The sequence below is a fragment of the Podarcis gaigeae genome (genome assembly GCF_964106915.1).
Source record: "Podarcis gaigeae genome assembly, chromosome: 15".
Classification (NCBI taxonomy): domain Eukaryota; kingdom Metazoa; phylum Chordata; class Lepidosauria; order Squamata; family Lacertidae; genus Podarcis; species Podarcis gaigeae.
The window spans coordinates 39615664-39632654 of NC_139692.1; the positions used below are offsets into that span (position 1 = coordinate 39615664).

A 16991-nucleotide genomic window follows, 5' to 3' on the forward strand; every position below is an offset into this window, starting at 1 on the left:
ATGTATTCAGACGTCGTTCCGGTAATCAGACATTTCATTGCTAAAGAGAGAAGACAGTATGTAAACGGCTTAAAGCAGGGGTATATCTGTCCCCGTCTGCATGTTTCCATCAAGAGGAGTGTAGAAAGAGGACAATGTCTTTCAGTTTGTTAAACGGTCCATGGATGCCTTTAAATGGTCCTTAAAGACTTCCCTCTTTAAGGCTGCTTTTAAATGGGTAGCCAGTGGTTTTTACTGGAGTTGTGGTCTATACAGTCATATTAATTGGCTCTTTCTTCATAGTGCATCGTACTGATTTAAACATAACGAAAAGGCCGTTTTTAACCAGGGGTTTTAAATTATACTGCAGTTTACCAGTATGCATTCTTGCTTTTGAGAAGCGGTTTGTTTGAAATGAGGTTTATGCACCTTTCCAATAAAAGTATTTGTGGTACAAGCTCACATGGAAATTTGCACTTAAAGGAAATGAGACTTGCAACAAATTGTTGCAGTGCATTTGTCCAACGGGAGCAGTCCCCGTTAGTTTAACAGCCTGTGGCTCTGGAACATGTGTGCGCGCCTTATTAGACATTAGAGTGGGGTATGTTGTTCTTGGAGTGGGGAAGGCATAGGCTGCCCTCTTTTAAAAATACAGGGATTGGTGGTTTTTTTCTTTTCTTTTGCAAACAAGGCTCCCCTTCTCTTTGGGGGGGGGGGCACGAATCCTGATGAATTTAGAGGTGCAGGTTTTCTTTTGTGTCTTTTATAGCAGGTGTGTCAAAACCTTTTCAGAGGTGGAGAAAGGTGTGTGTAGAAGGGAATTTATTCACCTAAAGACTTGCAACATCCCCAAGTCCTATCATGATAAATCCAATACTAGCTTCATCACCTGCCATTCCAGGCGAAGCTGCCCATTTTTCTGCTGAAAGGGCCACTTGACTTGCTGCCTGTGTGCAACACAGAGAGCTCTGTGCTCGCCACCTCTCCCGAGGCTACGCAGCCCAACTCCATTGGAAAAGCACCCGTTTTGCAACCGTGCAAACAAGTTCAGAGCGGTGGTTAGCTTCGTTCCACGGGATTCTGCAAATCACCAGGGGAACGGTCAGGGATTGTGGGAGCCTCACTAGTTCAGAAGATCGATAGCATACCATGGATAGAAATAGGTTTCGTCAGAGTTGTGGTCTTAGCTAGCTCCACAATGTTCCCACAAACTGGTAAGCGTGACTGTGATCTTTGCCAGCCCTACCAGGAGATGCCTGAGATCTTGGACTTTCATTCATGCAGAGTAGATGCTCCACCGTTGGACTGACAATATATTAAAAAGCAGCAAAAAACCACACCCTTAAGTCATGAGAACTGTCAACCCAAGTCACTCTTGTGTACGGCCTGTCCAGAGTTGGTGTTTAAATACTTGAGCCAGTTTTGATGGCCTCCCACCTGGGACACGGCAATTCCAGCAAGCACGTTATATAATAGATTTGTTTTCAGTTTACTTCAATTTTTTCTCACCTTTCTTTCCAAGGAGCTCAAGACATCATACAAGGCTCTCTCCCTCTCTGGTTCCCCTGGTATTCAGAGCCGACACTGGAAATAGGATGCAGCCATTAGTAGCTTTATCCTCCGTGAATTTGCCTAATCGTCTTCGCTACCCTCTTGTGGAATGAGGGTTTGGTAGTGTATTGTCTTGTATCACATCTGGCCTCTTCTCTATTTCTTTGCCCCGTTTGGCACCCAATGGGTTCACAAATTGCTGCCATCTGCACTCTATATTCAAAGCAGTACAATGCCCCTTTAAGCAGCCACAGCTTCCCCCAGAGAATCCTGGGAACTGTAGTTTGCTAAGGGTTCTGGGAATTGTTAGAAGACACTCACAGAGCTACAATATTCGAGAGTGGTTTAATAGTCAATCCTTCCTCCTAGGGAACTCTGGGAATTGTAGTTCTGCAGGGCAAATAGGGGCCCTAAGAACTCTCAGCACCTGTATGAAACTACGGTTCCCAGGATTCTCAGGGGGGAGCCATGACTGTGTTGTGTAGATGGCTTAGAAATGAACAGTTGTGAGCTGCTCTACGAGCGGGATATAAACAAAAAAATTAACTACAAATAGTAGTCCCAAGGTAGGGGTGATTAACCAGTGGCCCTCCAGATGCTGTTGGACTCCAACTCCCATCAGCCCCAGTCAGCAGAGAGGAATGGTGGGAGTTGTAGTCCAGCACCAACTGGTCAGCTACAGATTTCCCAACCCTCTTCTAACAGGGAAAACATGCCTGGCTCTGGAGACATTTCAGCATTCTTTCACCGCAAGGAGTAGAAACATGCACACCTTTTTTTGTTTGATTTTACTATGCATATTAATAAATATTCTTTATTTTTAAATTTTGCACATTGCGCTTCAACATATTACATCCAGAACATTTTTTTCCTCTTTTTGCAAATGGATGTCTACTTTGTAAAATCTTTATATTGAGTTCATTGTCATTTCTGTACAGAATTATAAGTACAACATTACTTTTGCCACTAAGTTGCTTTTTTTTGTCTGTTTGTTAAGTGTCACAGTTAAGAGAAACATTGAATGAAAAGACAGAGAGAAAGAGAGAGACAGAGAGACAGAAATGGCTTAAATTATGAAGGTCTAAGGGCTTGCCTCAATCTAGCCAAAACTAAAGATCCAAGCCTGAAACGGTATGCCAGGAGGGGTGGGAGGGGGAAGAAACCCAAAATTAAAAGTTATCACCTCCACCAGCCTCCTGCACAGGAGTGGGGGCATCAGAGAGAGAAAAAGAACAAAAGGAAACAGAAAGCCACATTGATTTTTTAAAGGTAAGATTTTTGTTTAGTTGCTAAAGAAAGTGTTTTGTTTTCGAAGACAGAAAAGGCGCAGTAGTCGTCTCGAAAGATTTCATTGAAAGACAGAGCTAATTTTATTGGGTTTAGTTCGCTCCGGCTGTCGTCAGCCAGCCGCTACAAACCGGCCTCCTGTGATCGTTCAAGCGGCAGTATTTGTTAAATTTCTCCTTCAGGTGCTGGCGGTACTGCTCTCTATTGCTGTAGAAAGACTTGTTGTTCGCCATGAACGACTGGATCTCGTCTTGCGAGATGAAGATTTCCTCGTCGGAAGTGCATTCGGATTCATCCTGCGAATGAGAAGAGGCGGCGGAGGGAAGGTGAAAAAAAGGACACGCAGGGCACCCCGATGCTGATCTCAACCCTACTTTCTGCCAGTTTCTTAAACTTAACAGGTGGCATTCTATGTTAGTCCTATTCAGAGTGGACCCGCTAAAAGTAACAGAAAGTCAGAGTCAGAAGGGATCCCCCCAGGGTAATCTGATCCAGTGCAGGAATCGTATCTACAGAATACCTGACAGATTGCCACCAGAAACCCCCAGAGAAGGAGAGCCCCCACCACCTTCTTCAGATGAATGTTGGAAGGCTTAGGACAGATAAAATCGTTTTTCAAGCAGCGCATAGTTAAACTACAGAATTCACTCCGCCGGAGGCAGTGATAGCCACCAACTTAAAGGTAAAGGGACCCGTGACCATTAGGTCCAGTCGTGGCCGACTCTGGGGTTGCGGCGCTCATCTTGCTTTACTGGCCGAGGGAGCAGGCGTACAGCCAGCATGACTAAGCTGCTTCTGGCGAACCAGAGCAGCACACGGAAATGCCATTTACCTTCCCGCTGGAGCGGTACCTATTTATCTACTTGCACTTTGATGTGCTTTCGAACTGCTAGGTTGGCAGGAGCAGGGACCGAGCAACGGGAGCTCACCCTGTCGCGGGGATTCGAACTGGCGACCTTCTGATTGGCAAATCCTAGGCTTTGTGGTTTAACCCACAACGCCACCCGCATCCCAGCCACCAACTTGGGTGGCTTCAAAAGAAGATGGGACAAATTCATGGAGAAGGAGAGGGCTATCAATGGCGACTGGCCATTAGCTTGGCCACTGTGAGGACAGGATGCTGGAACTAGATGGGCCACTGGCCTAAAGCGGCAGGCTTGTTGTATGTTCCTTTTTAAAATACATATCCGATATTTGAGGAGCTGGTGGCTGGGCCTAGGAAACTCGCCACAGTCTAAACCGCTGGTTCATGGGCACTGGGAGTGTGCTTTGCTTCACCAATGAACAACCGGAAGCTCACTTGGAGATCATCAGGTAAGGGTGTGGTTCTCGCAAAACAGCCTGATGGGCCAACTGGGGAGGCCTGACGGGCTGCAATCAGCCCCCGGGCTGGACGCCTCCCACCCCTTGGCATTTTAGCTAGCCCAAGTTGCTTAAGGCTCAAGACTTCGGCAGCAAAACCTTTGAGGACGGCTCGGCAGCTAAGAGGCAAACCAACGCAGCTCTCAGCCCTCTCGGCAGCCCCATCCACCCAGAAAAGGAAGCCTCTCCAGCTACTTACGAGGAGTTCCACCAAGCTCTTGGCACCTTTCCCAGAGTCTGGAGCAGAGGCTGCCTCTGGAAGTTCTGCGCACGACAGCGCCGTTTTCCTGTGCTCCAACCACGGCTGCCCGCCCTTCTCTGCGCGGCAGCAGGTGTCGCTGTGCGGGTCTTTGGTCTTGTCCCGGTGGAACTCCGTGTGAGTGGCGCTGCCGGAGCTCTCGTGGCTACTCGGGTCTACGGCGCAGCTGCTCAGCTTTTGGATCTGAAGCCAGAAACCCGCGTCCAGGGAAGGAAGGGAGGGTTACTCATTTATAGGTAAAGGTAAAGGGACCCCTGACCATTGGGTCCAGTTGTGACCGACTCTGGGGTTGCAGCGCTCATCTCGCTTTATTGGCCGAGAGAGCCAGCGTACAGCTTCTGGGTCATGTGGCCAGCATGACTAAGCCGCTTCTGGCAAACCAGAGCAGTGCACGGAAACGCCGTTTACCTTCCCGCTGGAGTAGTACCTATTTATCTACTTGCACTTTGATGTGCTTTCGAACTGCTAGGTTGGCAGGAGCAGGGACTGAGCAACGGGAGCTCACCCTGTCGCGGGGATTCAAACCGCCAACCTTCTGATCGGCAAGTCCTAGGCTCTGTGGTTTAACCCACAGCGCCACCAGTGTCCCTTACTCATTTATACGTGCACCCAAATTAGGAGCAACCGGTGATGCGCCGTGGAGTCACCCTCCTGTCAGTGGCTCTGCCGCCACTCCCCAAAATGGGGCAGGAGCAGGTGAGGGGAAGGGCAACCTTGTTATGGCATGAAGCTCGCTGGTGACCTTGGGCAGGTTGCTCATTCTCAGCCTAACCTGCACCTCGCAGGGTTGTGCTGGGGATTAAATGGGGTGGGGGAGAAGGACGTATGTCACCTTGAGCTCCTTGGAGGAAAAGCGGGACAAAAATGTGACGAAATGAAAATGCATTCATTTGTTTGGTTTGGCTTCCCCTAGATGACATCGGGCTGCGGAAACAGCACATGGCCATCCAGAGCAGGCTCCCTGAGAAAACCTCAGACTTACATGTTCGGCCTCGCCCTTCTTGCTTTTCTTTTTCTTCTTCTTGCTCTTGCCTTTCATGTTGTTGTCTTCCGAATTTGCCCAGCACTCCACACAGCTGTCCCCGTCCTCCTCCTTGTCCTCGCAGCGATGGAGGCAGGGGTCATCGCCTGCCAGGCAGAAGGGGGTCCACTTTAATGAAAAAGAAACCCTGGGCCAAGCACAACCCTCCAGATCGCTTTCTCTCTGGCCCACGGGGCTGTTCCTAGGAGACACACAGGCCCTACTCTGCACCCTCATTCAATGCTTGCCTGTCCTCTTGGCTTACCTGGATGGTCGAGAGGGGTGTGTGCGTGTGTGTAGAATAATAATAATAATAAAATTTATTTATACCCCGCCCTCCCCAGCCAAGACCGGGCTCAGGGCGGCTAACACCAAATATAAACCAATTGATTAAAATACAACTTAAAAAACAAGATTAAAATACAACATTAAAATGCAGCCTCATTTCAGCAGAAACTCAGAAACTTTTTGGGGGATGAAAATGTCAAGTCTTCACCAAGGCTAACTATGCAAAGTGGTCCTACGTGGGCCAGAAAAAGCCAGGGAAGTCCTCAAGTAGGAGTTCCATCACAGAAGGTAAAAGGAAAAGAGAAAGAGGGGGAGGGAAGCTACTCTACAAAATGTACATGCATTGCTCTGCTTGCTTTTGCCTCTGGTCCCTGCCCAGCCAGGGCTGATGGGAGTTGGAGTCCCATGGCCTCGGGGGGGGGGGGCTGCAGGTGTATCCTACCCCCCTGCCCCATGCCGTTTTGCACCAGACCTACCGTTTTCGTCGTGGTTGCAAATCCCTTCGGTGCAAGCGATGTCCGAGCCCTCCCGCGACCCCGTTTCGCTGCCCTCCATGCTGGAGGAGTAGCCACAATCGCTGCCATTGCAATGTGCAGATAAACCTAGAAGGGAGGAACAGAGAGAGGAAGGAAGAAAGGGGATTGCTCAACAGAGTGAAAACACATTGTGTAGCATCCAGGCAGGCTGAGAGTATTCTGTGAATATTGTTTAATTTTTTTACATCTATATACCAGTAAGAATAGTTCTGAAGAAAAATACTACACTTTTGAAAATATCATGCCCTCCTATATTTTAGTAGAGCTAATCCCTCATACTGCAGACATCTGAAGGCAGCCCTGATTCAGGAAACACTTGATTTTTTTTGGTGTGTTCCTTTATACACAGTTGGAAGCTGCCTGGAGTGGCTGAGGCAACCCAGCCAGAGGGGGGGGGGGCACAAGAGAATACTACTACTACTACTACTACTACTACTACTACTACTAATAATAATAATAATAATAATCTAGTCTTAGACAACAGCATTTTGGAATCCTGGTCTAGATCAAGAAATGGATCTGTTGCAAACTTTACAAATGACTATGGTACTTTAAATGAGGTGTTTTAAAGGGCATGTGCTGGAGATAGCATACAACACAGAGAGTGTTTTCAGTTCACTTTGTATATACAGTGGTACCTTGGTTCTCGAACTTAATCCATTCTGAGAGTCCTTTCGACTAACGAAACCGTTCAAAAACCAAGGCGCGGCTTCCGACTGGCTGCAGGAGCTTCCTGCACTCAAACGGAAGACGTGTTGAACGTTTGGCTTCCGAAAAAACATTCGCAAACCGGAACACTTACTTCCAGGTTTGCGGAGTTCGGGAGCCGATTTGTTCGTCAACTAAGCCGTTTGGGAACCAAGGTACCACTGTACTCTTATTTCGTAAGTATAATGTTGTAGTTCTCTGGTCTGCCAGTAGGTGGCCGTGCTAACTGAAGCATGATGCCAGAATGGCTGGCGGGCAAGGAAGCAAGTGGGGCAGGTGTTGGACAGACCAGGTGAGCTGCTGAAGAATGACATTTAAAGGAGGGGGGTGGGAGGCGATTCAGAGTGGCTTGCTTGCAAGGGAAGGTGGTGGAGGTTTGGTGTGAGCTGTGGAGGAAGAGTTGTGAGGGAAGGAGTGGTGGGTTGGTGAGCAGCCCCTAGTAAGAATAAAGGTAAAGGCAAAGGGACCCCTGACCATTAGGTTCAGTCGTGACAGACTCTGGGGTTGCAGCGCTCATCTCGCTTTATTGGCCGAGGGAGCCGGCGTACAGCTTCTGGGTCATGTGTCCAGCATGACTAAGCCGCTTCTGGTGAACCAGAGCAGCACACGGAAACGCCATTTACCTTCCCGCCGGAGTGGTACCTATTTATCTACTTGCACTTTGACATGCTTTCGAACTGCTAGGTTGGCAGGAGCGGGGACCGAGCTCACCCCGTCACGGAGCTCACCCCATCACGGGGATTTGAACCGCCGACCTTCTGATCAGCAAGTCCTAGGCTCTGTGGTTTAACCCACAGCGCCACGCTCATCCCCCTAGTAAGCATATATTGTTGCAAAACATTCGTTTCCATATTTCAGTGTAGAAGGGTTCCCTAAAGAGCACAGACCAGCTCAAAATGCAGCAGAGCTGAGGATCAAGAGGAACAGTGCTGAAGTTTTACTGTTTGAGGGTTTTTTCCCCAAGACGAATCCCACCAAATTCTAACAACATACCTTTCTTTATTTTGGGTGAACCCAGTAAAGTGCCAGCAGTGGGACAAGTGCAGGAAGTGTTTTCGTTGGTCACAATGACCTCGATGCAGCTGCCTCTTTCCTCTGTGCTGCCGCAGGCTTTGCAACCACTTTCCAAGAAGTTTTCCTGGAGGACGAGAGGGAAAGAGGGAAAACATGGAGGGCAACTGAAGGACAGAGGGCAAGAGACGGGCCTGGACTCAACCAGTGACAAGCCTGTGCAACCAAATTAAAAATGTCATTTGAGGAATTCCTTCTCTCAACACAGTCAGGACTGGTGGTTTATTTGTTTATAAGGTATTTATATGCCACTTGAAATTTAGAGACAGTCTCTAAGCAGTTTACCAAACAGTGATGAATACAGCAAACAAAAGAAAGAATCTGAGAATCTAGATTACAAAGAACTGCAATATTACCGTAAATGAAAAACTACAGTATAAATTTCAGAACACAAAAACATAGCAGCACGTTTTGAAACATTTTGGGAATTGGAGATCCCTATGTGGAGGTCTGTTAAGACAGATCTGCTGCAACAGCAGTGTTTGACAACCTGGTGCCCTCTAGATCTAACACTGTTGCTGAAGGCTGCGGTGACCTTGGGGGCTAGGAGTGCTTTTTTCCAGCTATGGCTGGTTCACTAGCTACAGCCCCTGCTGGGCAGAACTGACTTGGCTTCTGTACTCCGCGCTCTGGTAAATTCCAGGCTGGATTACTGCACTGGGCTCTATGTGGGGCTGCCCTTGAAGATGACTCAGAATCTTCAAGGGGTCCAAAATGCAGCAGCCAGGTTTCTGGCTGCAGTGCCCTTCAGATCTCGTATAACCCTTCTGAAACAATGGCGTGGGTTGCGGGTTCCTTTCTGGACCCAAGGAGTGGACGTACCAAGTTGGAAGGCCAGCACTTACCTTCTCCTGGCTCCTCTCCTTCTCCTCCACCCCTTGCAATGGAGCGGGGATCTCGCACGCACACTTATTTTTTCTCCGGTTCTTGCGCTTCTGGCGCTTCTTCTCCTGCTTGAGCTCTCGCACCCGCTCCTCTTCGGAGAACTCCTCGCAGAGCTGCTCCAGCCGACTGATGCCCTGGACTCTTTCCACGGCCATCTGTGCAGGAAAGAAAGGGAGGAGGAAATGCTCAGTTGAATGAGCCTGGGAGCCGAAGGGAGACTTGGTTTTCTTTTCAGACTTTCTTTCCCCAAAGCAACTATTACGACATCTTCTCAGCTCAAAATGCAGCAACACACTCTCTCTCTTTCCACCCCACACATTAAACGCTCAACTTTTGAACTCGAGTCTTCTCCAACAGCTCTTAACACCTTAGTTGCAGGCAAGTGGGGAAAATCCACCCTGTTTTCTCAGTACCTCGAAACTTTTGCGCAAAGCATCAACGCCAAGGTAGAACAGCATCTGCCAAGTCTGCTCCTCCGCCCTCAGCTTCTGCCAGATGCGGTGCAGCCGTTCGTAAAGATGGATCCCCAAGCAAGTCAGGACCTCCTCTTGGGCAATGTCGATTGTCTTTGCATGTCTCTCCCTTCGCCTGGAGGGTTAAAGCGTTAACGAGAGTTGTTAAAAGGGGGGAGGGGCTTTCCTCCCGATCTGCCAGCCTTGGGCAGATCTCCTGCAACTCAAGTCTGCTTTAGAAGCCATTTTTGGAACAGGGAAAGGACCAGAGGTTTATTTACCAGTGTAAAACCTCAGCACGGCTACCAAGAGGCCAGTTATATTGTTCTTATTGCAAAACGCTTTTTAAAAGCTGCCGCTAAATACTTTTAACTCATGGCTAGTAGTCGCGATGGCTGTGCCCTACCTCCAGTGTCAAAGGCGATACGCTTCTGAATACCAGCTCTGGCCTTGAAAGAAACAGCTTTGAGCATGCTCAGAACCAACTTATGATTCTGACATGGTCTAAGACAGGAATGTTCTCAAAGCAGTCCTGATTCCTCTCGTATCTGTTCCAGGAGCTATGCTGGCCTCATAGGAAGAGTTAGAGTGGGAGCCTTCCCGGTGGGGATGAATTTCACAGAGTCCAATCAGTCCCATGTTGTTTTTCTACATAAGACACACATGGGAGTGACCTCTTCGCCACCGTTGTATTTTGGATTAGAACCGGGAGTGATGCAGAGATCTGACTGGTTGGCCACTCTGAGAACAGCAAGCTTTGGGTCTGATCAAGGGCTCTTTTGATGTGCTTACGATCTTTGGTGGTGGAGAAAGCACCAGATTTAGTGGTGTGTAATAGTAATAATATTGAGAACCATTTAAAAAAAGCATCTGTACCAATCAGAATTAAAACTGTGAAGAGCCAAGTACTCAGATAGTGCAGGGTTTGTCATTCCAAGCATCAGACAGAGACCTGGCCCTCCCTTTGCATTCTTGACACAAGCCTTCGATCCAGGGGACTACACCATCCGCTTTGTGTGCCCAGCAGGGCTGTGCCTCAGTTGTCTGCCTCTCAAAACAGCATGTGGTCCTCCAGTGTCACATGGCAGGCTGCTTTTGAAAATGACAGAGACTTTAAAATGAAAACAGATTGTGATGTGGCGTGGAAATGGGGCGGTGGTGGACGGCGTCTCCTAAGCACCTTCGAAGAGGGATATGGGACGTGGATTTGTTCCACAGGCATCTGACACCACAGTGCTGCGCAAGCCACTACAACTAGGTGGCTGCCGGTGCATGAGGCTTTGACTGAGGGTCCCTACATCTGGCATCATATGGTATCAGGTGTAGGGCTGGTGGGTCTGGTCTAAACAGCTCACAGACCAAATGGGCAGGGTCTTTGTCTTAAAGCCTAAATTCTTATAACGTGTAGATCAAACAGCACTGTTAATTCCAGACAAAGACTACAACCACAGATGTTTTGTGTCTTTGAGAGTTATGCCCACGCAAATCAATTGTGGGTACACCTGTTCATCAAGGTGCAATTCAGCGCCCATTAAGCAGTCAACTAGCCCCCACATCCCTGTTTTATCTCCCCCCCCCACCCCTACAAGCTACTTTTTGACATGTGCGCAGGTCTGCAGAGCTGTCAATCGCCTGTCGTAACGGCTTGCAGAGAGCTGTGTGCAGCATTTTGAAGCCCTGGCAATCTGTGGAGGCTTTGGAAAACTCTGCAAGAGCGCCAATGGTCAGCCAACTGCCAGGTCTTGCAAAGAGCCACACAGCTGTGTGGAGATAAAATGGAGCGCGGAAAGGTATTTTAGAAGCATCATCTAGTTATAATGAAGTTTATGCCACACGCAGGTTAAGATGCCAGAAAACACACACACATAAAAAAATGGCATTCATTGCACCATCACCTATGCAGAGGAGAACCCTGCTAGCAAATTGCTTGGCCTAGGTTTCTACAAGTCCTCAGAGCACACACACAAATACTTTGGGTTTCCTGTTCTTGCAGCCCAGCATGTGGAGGAAATCACAGCAACCAATTCACAACCGCAACTGCTGAAGCCGCTTTGCAAAAAGAAAACTGCCCAACAACCAGCTGAGAGAGGCATGCACACTCATTCGCGGACAACTAAAGCCATCCCAACCAAGTGCACCTAAGCTCAAAAAATGTAATTTAAAAACTTCTCTTCTTGCACTCCTAACCTAGTTGCAAGCAAGCATGGAGGGGGGTGGAAACGAGGAATTCACTTGTTCAACTTAATGAGTAGAGGAGGATGAAATAATGCCTTCTGTTAGATCTATTTCCCTGCTGCAGGGACAACGACAGAAAAGCATCCCACACCATTTCTTTCTTTTTTTTAAAGCAGGGGGTACAAATATAACTTGTTTTAATGTAAGGGAACAAGATAGGAAGAGCTGTCCAATGATATTTTGAGTGAGAGAATCTGCGGTCGTAGACCTATAACATCTATTATTATTTATTAAATTTCTAGACCGCCCTTCATCCAAAGATCACAGGGCTATTTACAATATAAAAACACAAAAATACATACCATAACAAATAATAACACCCCCCTGGAGCTGCTTTTGTGCAGCATGTCAATATTCCTAAGTAAAACTGGAGGCAGTAGTTCTTTTGAATACCAGTTGCTATAAATCACAGAAGGGGAGCTTTTGAGATTCTCATTTGGGCACCTGGATGGCTGCTGTGAAAACAGGTTGCTGGGCTAGATGGGCCACTGGCCTCATCCAGCAAACTCCTATTTCGTCAGTCAGCAAGCAGACAACCATTTTAAAAACTACCCAAAGGTGCATCTGGCCTCATCATACACATTTCTTGCACAGGCCTTTAGGGGTGGGGAGATCAGAATATCCTTCCCATTTCATGCGTTCTATAAGAATACTGGGGTATTACAGTTTCATTTAGAAACATGTATGTGATGTGCAACAATTGTAATGCAACTAAGAAAAACCATGCAAAAATTAATACCACCAGCTGACTGTTGCGGAAAACGTTTTATCCTAGTTGTCCGCATAAGCCTAGCGGCAATGAACAGTTTCAGTTTTGTGTCCCATGTCAGATGAGCCTTTCCAACTTGGGGGGATGACCAGCAACACTCCTGAAGGTGATCTCCGTGATCAAGCTAGGATATAAGGGTTTGGGCAAGGCAACTCGATTGGGGCTTTGTAAATTAATACAAGGACTTTGACTACAGCTTGGCCATGGCCGGACAGCCAGGGCGCATGTTTTAATTGCGTTGAGCTGTGTGTATAAGCAGCCCTGGGACCACAAGGCGAAGGGCTGGTTAAAAATAGATGCAAATAAACAAAGCTAGAGGTTTGCCTGCAAGTCAACACACCAAATTAGGGCCCAGATGACACTGCAAACACACACACACAACTCGGAAGCAGTGCTTGCGAGAGGAAGGTGAGCTTGTTTCCCCACAAAAGGGTCAACAACGCAGCAGAGAGAGATGGAAGAGAGGCACGCACACCACATGTATATATCTGAAATATACATTCAGTAAAAAGGGGGGAAAATGTGTTTCAAAAGGAAGCAAAAGTGCTAGATAGCCCACTCTAGCAAATTACATACTCATACCCTCCTGCGAACTCGGGTTCGGCTCGGCCAAGGAGGTGGGCGATGAAGTCGGTCTCACAGCAGACGTGGATGTGGCGCTCGTGGGGGCAGCAGCGCAGCCCCTCGTAGAGAGCGGCACAGTAGCCCTTCTCTTTGCTGCAGTCCAGCTCGCCGATAAGGATGGTGTAAGCCCGCAGGACTTTGTTCTTGCAGTCGGTGCAAAACCTGTTTGGAAAGGGGAAAGAGGGCATGTCATCTATGTAAAGGCCTATCTCTGGTTGGAGGATGAAGGATTGGTACACAGGGACAGAGGAAGCTGGATTCAGCGTAGTCCAGCCATCTAGGCCAGCACTGTCAACACTGACTGGCAGCAGCTTTCTTTCTCCAAACCTTTATTAGGCATTACAGATATAGACCATCTTAAAATATACACAAATTTTAAAATATATACAAAGAAATAGTCAGGCAAAATATATAGTAACAGAAATTTTTCATTTCATTGTCTTCCCGCTAAACCATGCCATTTACCACTCCAAGAGATACTATTGACCGGGACTTAGCCACCCTTGCAGTTACCTCCAGATTAATATCAGACAGGTAGAATCTGATATTTTCTTTGTGCCATGTTAAACTACCCAAAAAGGGGGATAACACGCATTTATGCAGCTGGTTGTACAGTAGACAGTAGAAAATAATGTGTTCTACAGTGTCTGGCACATTCAAATAACATCTGCAGTGTCTATCATTTCTAGGGATGTATAAATATCTGCCCTTAACAAAAGCTGAGGGGAAAACATTCAGTCAGGCTAATATAAATGTCCTGCGTTGGGCTGGAATTATTAACTATGAGATATAAGTGATCCTGTTACCGGGTGTATTTAAACCATAGACCCTGGGGGAGCAAATTTTATTTACAGCCGACTAAATGTTTTGTTTTTCAGTATCCCTTAATCAAATTTGGATATTGCGATAAATATATTGCTCACTAGAATTATACAATAATTCCAAGTCAATACCAAAATATCTAATTTTGCTAGGCATGAGTTGGAGCCATCTGGATTTATAGGAGTCCTTAAGTAAATTGGAAAGCGGACTCAAAGGCTGGGAATGAAAATGGCAGCACAGCCAGTGTTTTATAGTGCTAGTCCACGCCAAATATCCCATCATGTGTATACCTAATTCTGCACACATCGTCTCATACTTGATTGAATTAGGGAGCCCAAGGATACGTGTCAAAAGACTTGAGTGTATCTAATCTAAATCACTTTTATATGCTTGTATCCATACTGGGATCCCAAAAAGTACCTGGGACGACACTTTAACTTGAAAAATCTGAAAGGCAGCTGGTATAAATTGGTTACCTCCAGTTGTAGAACTGGCAGCAGCTCTCCATGGTTTGGGGCAAGGGTCATTCCCTGCCCTACCAGGAGGTGGGGGTAATTAAACCGAGGGCCTTTCACAGACAAAGCAGGGGCCAGCTGTGACTAAGCCAAATCTTGGCTGGAAAAGCTAAGAAACAAGGGAGCTTTTTGCACCCACATCTAGCCCCCTAGGCTCCTGCTCCACTGCTGGAATGGAAAAACCAGGAAGTGTCCATTAAACCATGGTTTCTCATTACATCTGAACCAGGAAAATATGACTGCAGACCAACCAAAATAAGAAACCACTGTGGTGAAAGTTGGCTCCCAGATTCAAAAGAATGATACCAAAACGGATGTCAAAATATTTTAGAAGACGTGATTAAAATCAAATTGTATTGTTTATAGCTAATTGCTAATGCCTATGTTAACTGAACTTTCCGTTTAGTAAGAAAATAAAAAATAGATAGTCCAGTTAAGGCAACAGGGCTGGGCGAACTCTTTGCCCAGAGTTGCAGCCAGTCAGAAGGAACCAGGATCTCCCTCCGGCACTATGTAGCTGCATCTTGAATTTGGGGTGGAACAGACTGCTCCTCTTCCCTTTCTATAATCCCAAATTTTAATTTGCACCTGCATTAACAGCGCCACTGCATCTTTTTGGTTTTAGTTTTTTTGTTCACTGTGACAAACACAACTTATCTATTGCTTTGAAAGAATTTATACAGCACTTAACAGTTCAAAAACCTCCTTTTTTGCAAAAAACAAAAAAAAAACTCGAAGCAAAACAGACACACACAAAATCTGGGTTGCATTCGACTGAATTAAAGTAAAACCTGTTGGAATTAACAGAGTGAAGCTGCGGCATGTCCATTAATTTTCATAGGTATAATCTGAGCAGGACTAATATCGGATACAACCCCCTGTGTGTCGTCTTACTGCATCTGGGTCCTACAGGGACCAGCTTCTGCTCATCTTCTTCACCCTCCATGCTTTTAAGCAGGGGTCTCATCCAGTCTCAGACTGTGCTGGATGTAAAAGAAGAACTGTTAGGGCACTTCCAGGCAGCCGCTATTGTCATGCTGGATCCAAACCACTTACTGGGAAAAATTGGATTATACAATTAAAGCTGATTTGGAGCTTGTGCATAACTCACCTTTTAAAACATTGAGGACTTTTTACATTAAGTACAATGTCAATAAGCAGTATTTATTTGTTTATTACATCTACAGCCCACCTTTCCCCCAGAGAGCTCAAGGCCTATATGCTTCTGCTTCCTCCACATTTTCCCCTCACAGCAAGCCTGTGAGGTAAAGTAGGCTGAGAATGAACAGCTAGGCCCGAGGCAACCCAGTGAGCGCTTTGGGGCTGAGTGGGGATTTGAACCGTAGTCTCCCAGGTCTTGGTTTAATGCTCTAACCACTGCACCCCATGGTACCACAGGGAAATGCTTGATACAACACGGTATAACCTCAGTGCAAGCTTTGTACAAAAGCTAAATATTCAAGCCGTCTGGGAGCCCCGTTCCCCTCTCTCCCTCAGCTGTGTGCTCCTCCAGGAAGGGCCCCGTAAGCTCCTTAGCTGCTGATGCAAAAATATGTTACATGAACTCTCAGAAGTTCAGGAGCTTCAGAAACTGGCCGAGATTTCACACATGCATATAAGCCATTTTTTTAAAAAAAACCAAAAACCCACCTTTGGAGCAACTTTGCTGGACAGAGAGATAAGAGACTCGAGCGCCACGCTAAGAAAACACACTTTTCCATTTGCTCACCTGTGTTTCCGGAGGTAAGTTTCTAATGTTTCTAACAGACAGCTGGAGTCGATTAAAACTACTTCGTCTCTGCACTCCTGAGACATCAGCTCCCACACGTCCATCCAGCAACCCCTGCAGGGGAGGAGGGGAAAGCGGCACGGGTTAAAGCAGAACGAAGCCGCCCCAAGTGTGGAGGGCTGGAGGCAACGGGAACACGCCGCGCCCTGAGCCCAGCTGCCGCCGGTTCCCTTTACCTGGCTGCTCCTTGGAAAGGTCCATAGTAGAAAGTGATCCTACACCTGCTCTCCTTCCTGTCGTCTTCACTACTTCGTTTATCTGCACCTAACTTCTCTGCACTCAGGGCGCTACCGTTCCCTTCGCTGCAGCACACAGTGTTAAGACAAGAATTTAGCGGCTACGTCAGTGGGCACAACAACTCTCCTGACCCTTAGGAGCACCATTCAAAGGGCCGCTACTGCTGACCCTGAAAGCCCTAAATGGCTTCACCCCCATCAGCCAGCCCGGACACTGAGATCCAACTCCGAGGGCCCTTCTACCATTTCCCCTCACTGCAATATGTGTTTTTAACTTGGTATTTTTACTCTGTGAACCACCCTGAGATCTTGTTATGAAAGGCAGTATATAAATCAAATAATAATAATAAACACCAAGGAGAGGGCCTTCTCAGCTGGGGTGCCCGTCCTGTGGAATGGCCTCCCAGCAGACATCTGAAGGCAGCCCTGTATAGTAAAGTTTTCAATATTTGATATTTTTATATCTGTTCAAAACTGCCCCGAGTGGCTGGGGCAACCCAGACAGATGGGCAGGGTATAAATAAAATAATAATAATAATAATAATAATAATAATAATAATAATAATAATAATAATTGTTGTTGTTGTTGTTGTTGTTAGTTT

General features: G+C 46.9%; 1 protein-coding gene across 12 annotated transcripts in view; it reads right to left on the minus strand.

The window, feature by feature from the left end:
• Positions 1-2876: 2876 nt before the first annotated feature.
• The window catches only part of GGNBP2 (gametogenetin binding protein 2), a 33108-nt gene continuing 18993 nt past the window's right edge, over positions 2877-16991 (minus strand). For 4 of the 12 annotated variants that reach the window (XM_083714501.1, XM_083714502.1, XM_083714505.1 and 1 more), the window contains exons 6-15: positions 16330-16455; positions 16094-16207; positions 12986-13189; positions 9361-9535; positions 8908-9102; positions 7985-8129; positions 6224-6349; positions 5421-5566; positions 4379-4621; positions 2877-3113 (exon numbers count right to left, since the gene is read on the minus strand). In XM_083714501.1, the coding sequence (XP_083570627.1) occupies positions 2910-3113; positions 4379-4621; positions 5421-5566; positions 6224-6349; positions 7985-8129; positions 8908-9102; positions 9361-9535; positions 12986-13189; positions 16094-16207; positions 16330-16455 (1678 nt within the window). In that variant the 3' untranslated portion in view covers positions 2877-2909. Of the gene's footprint in view, positions 3114-4378; positions 4622-5420; positions 5567-6223; positions 6350-7984; positions 8130-8907; positions 9103-9360; positions 9536-12979; positions 13190-16093; positions 16208-16329; positions 16456-16991 lie in introns of all 12 variants that reach the window. The other 8 variants (XM_083714496.1, XM_083714500.1, XM_083714503.1 and 5 more) reach the window with 3 other exon arrangements.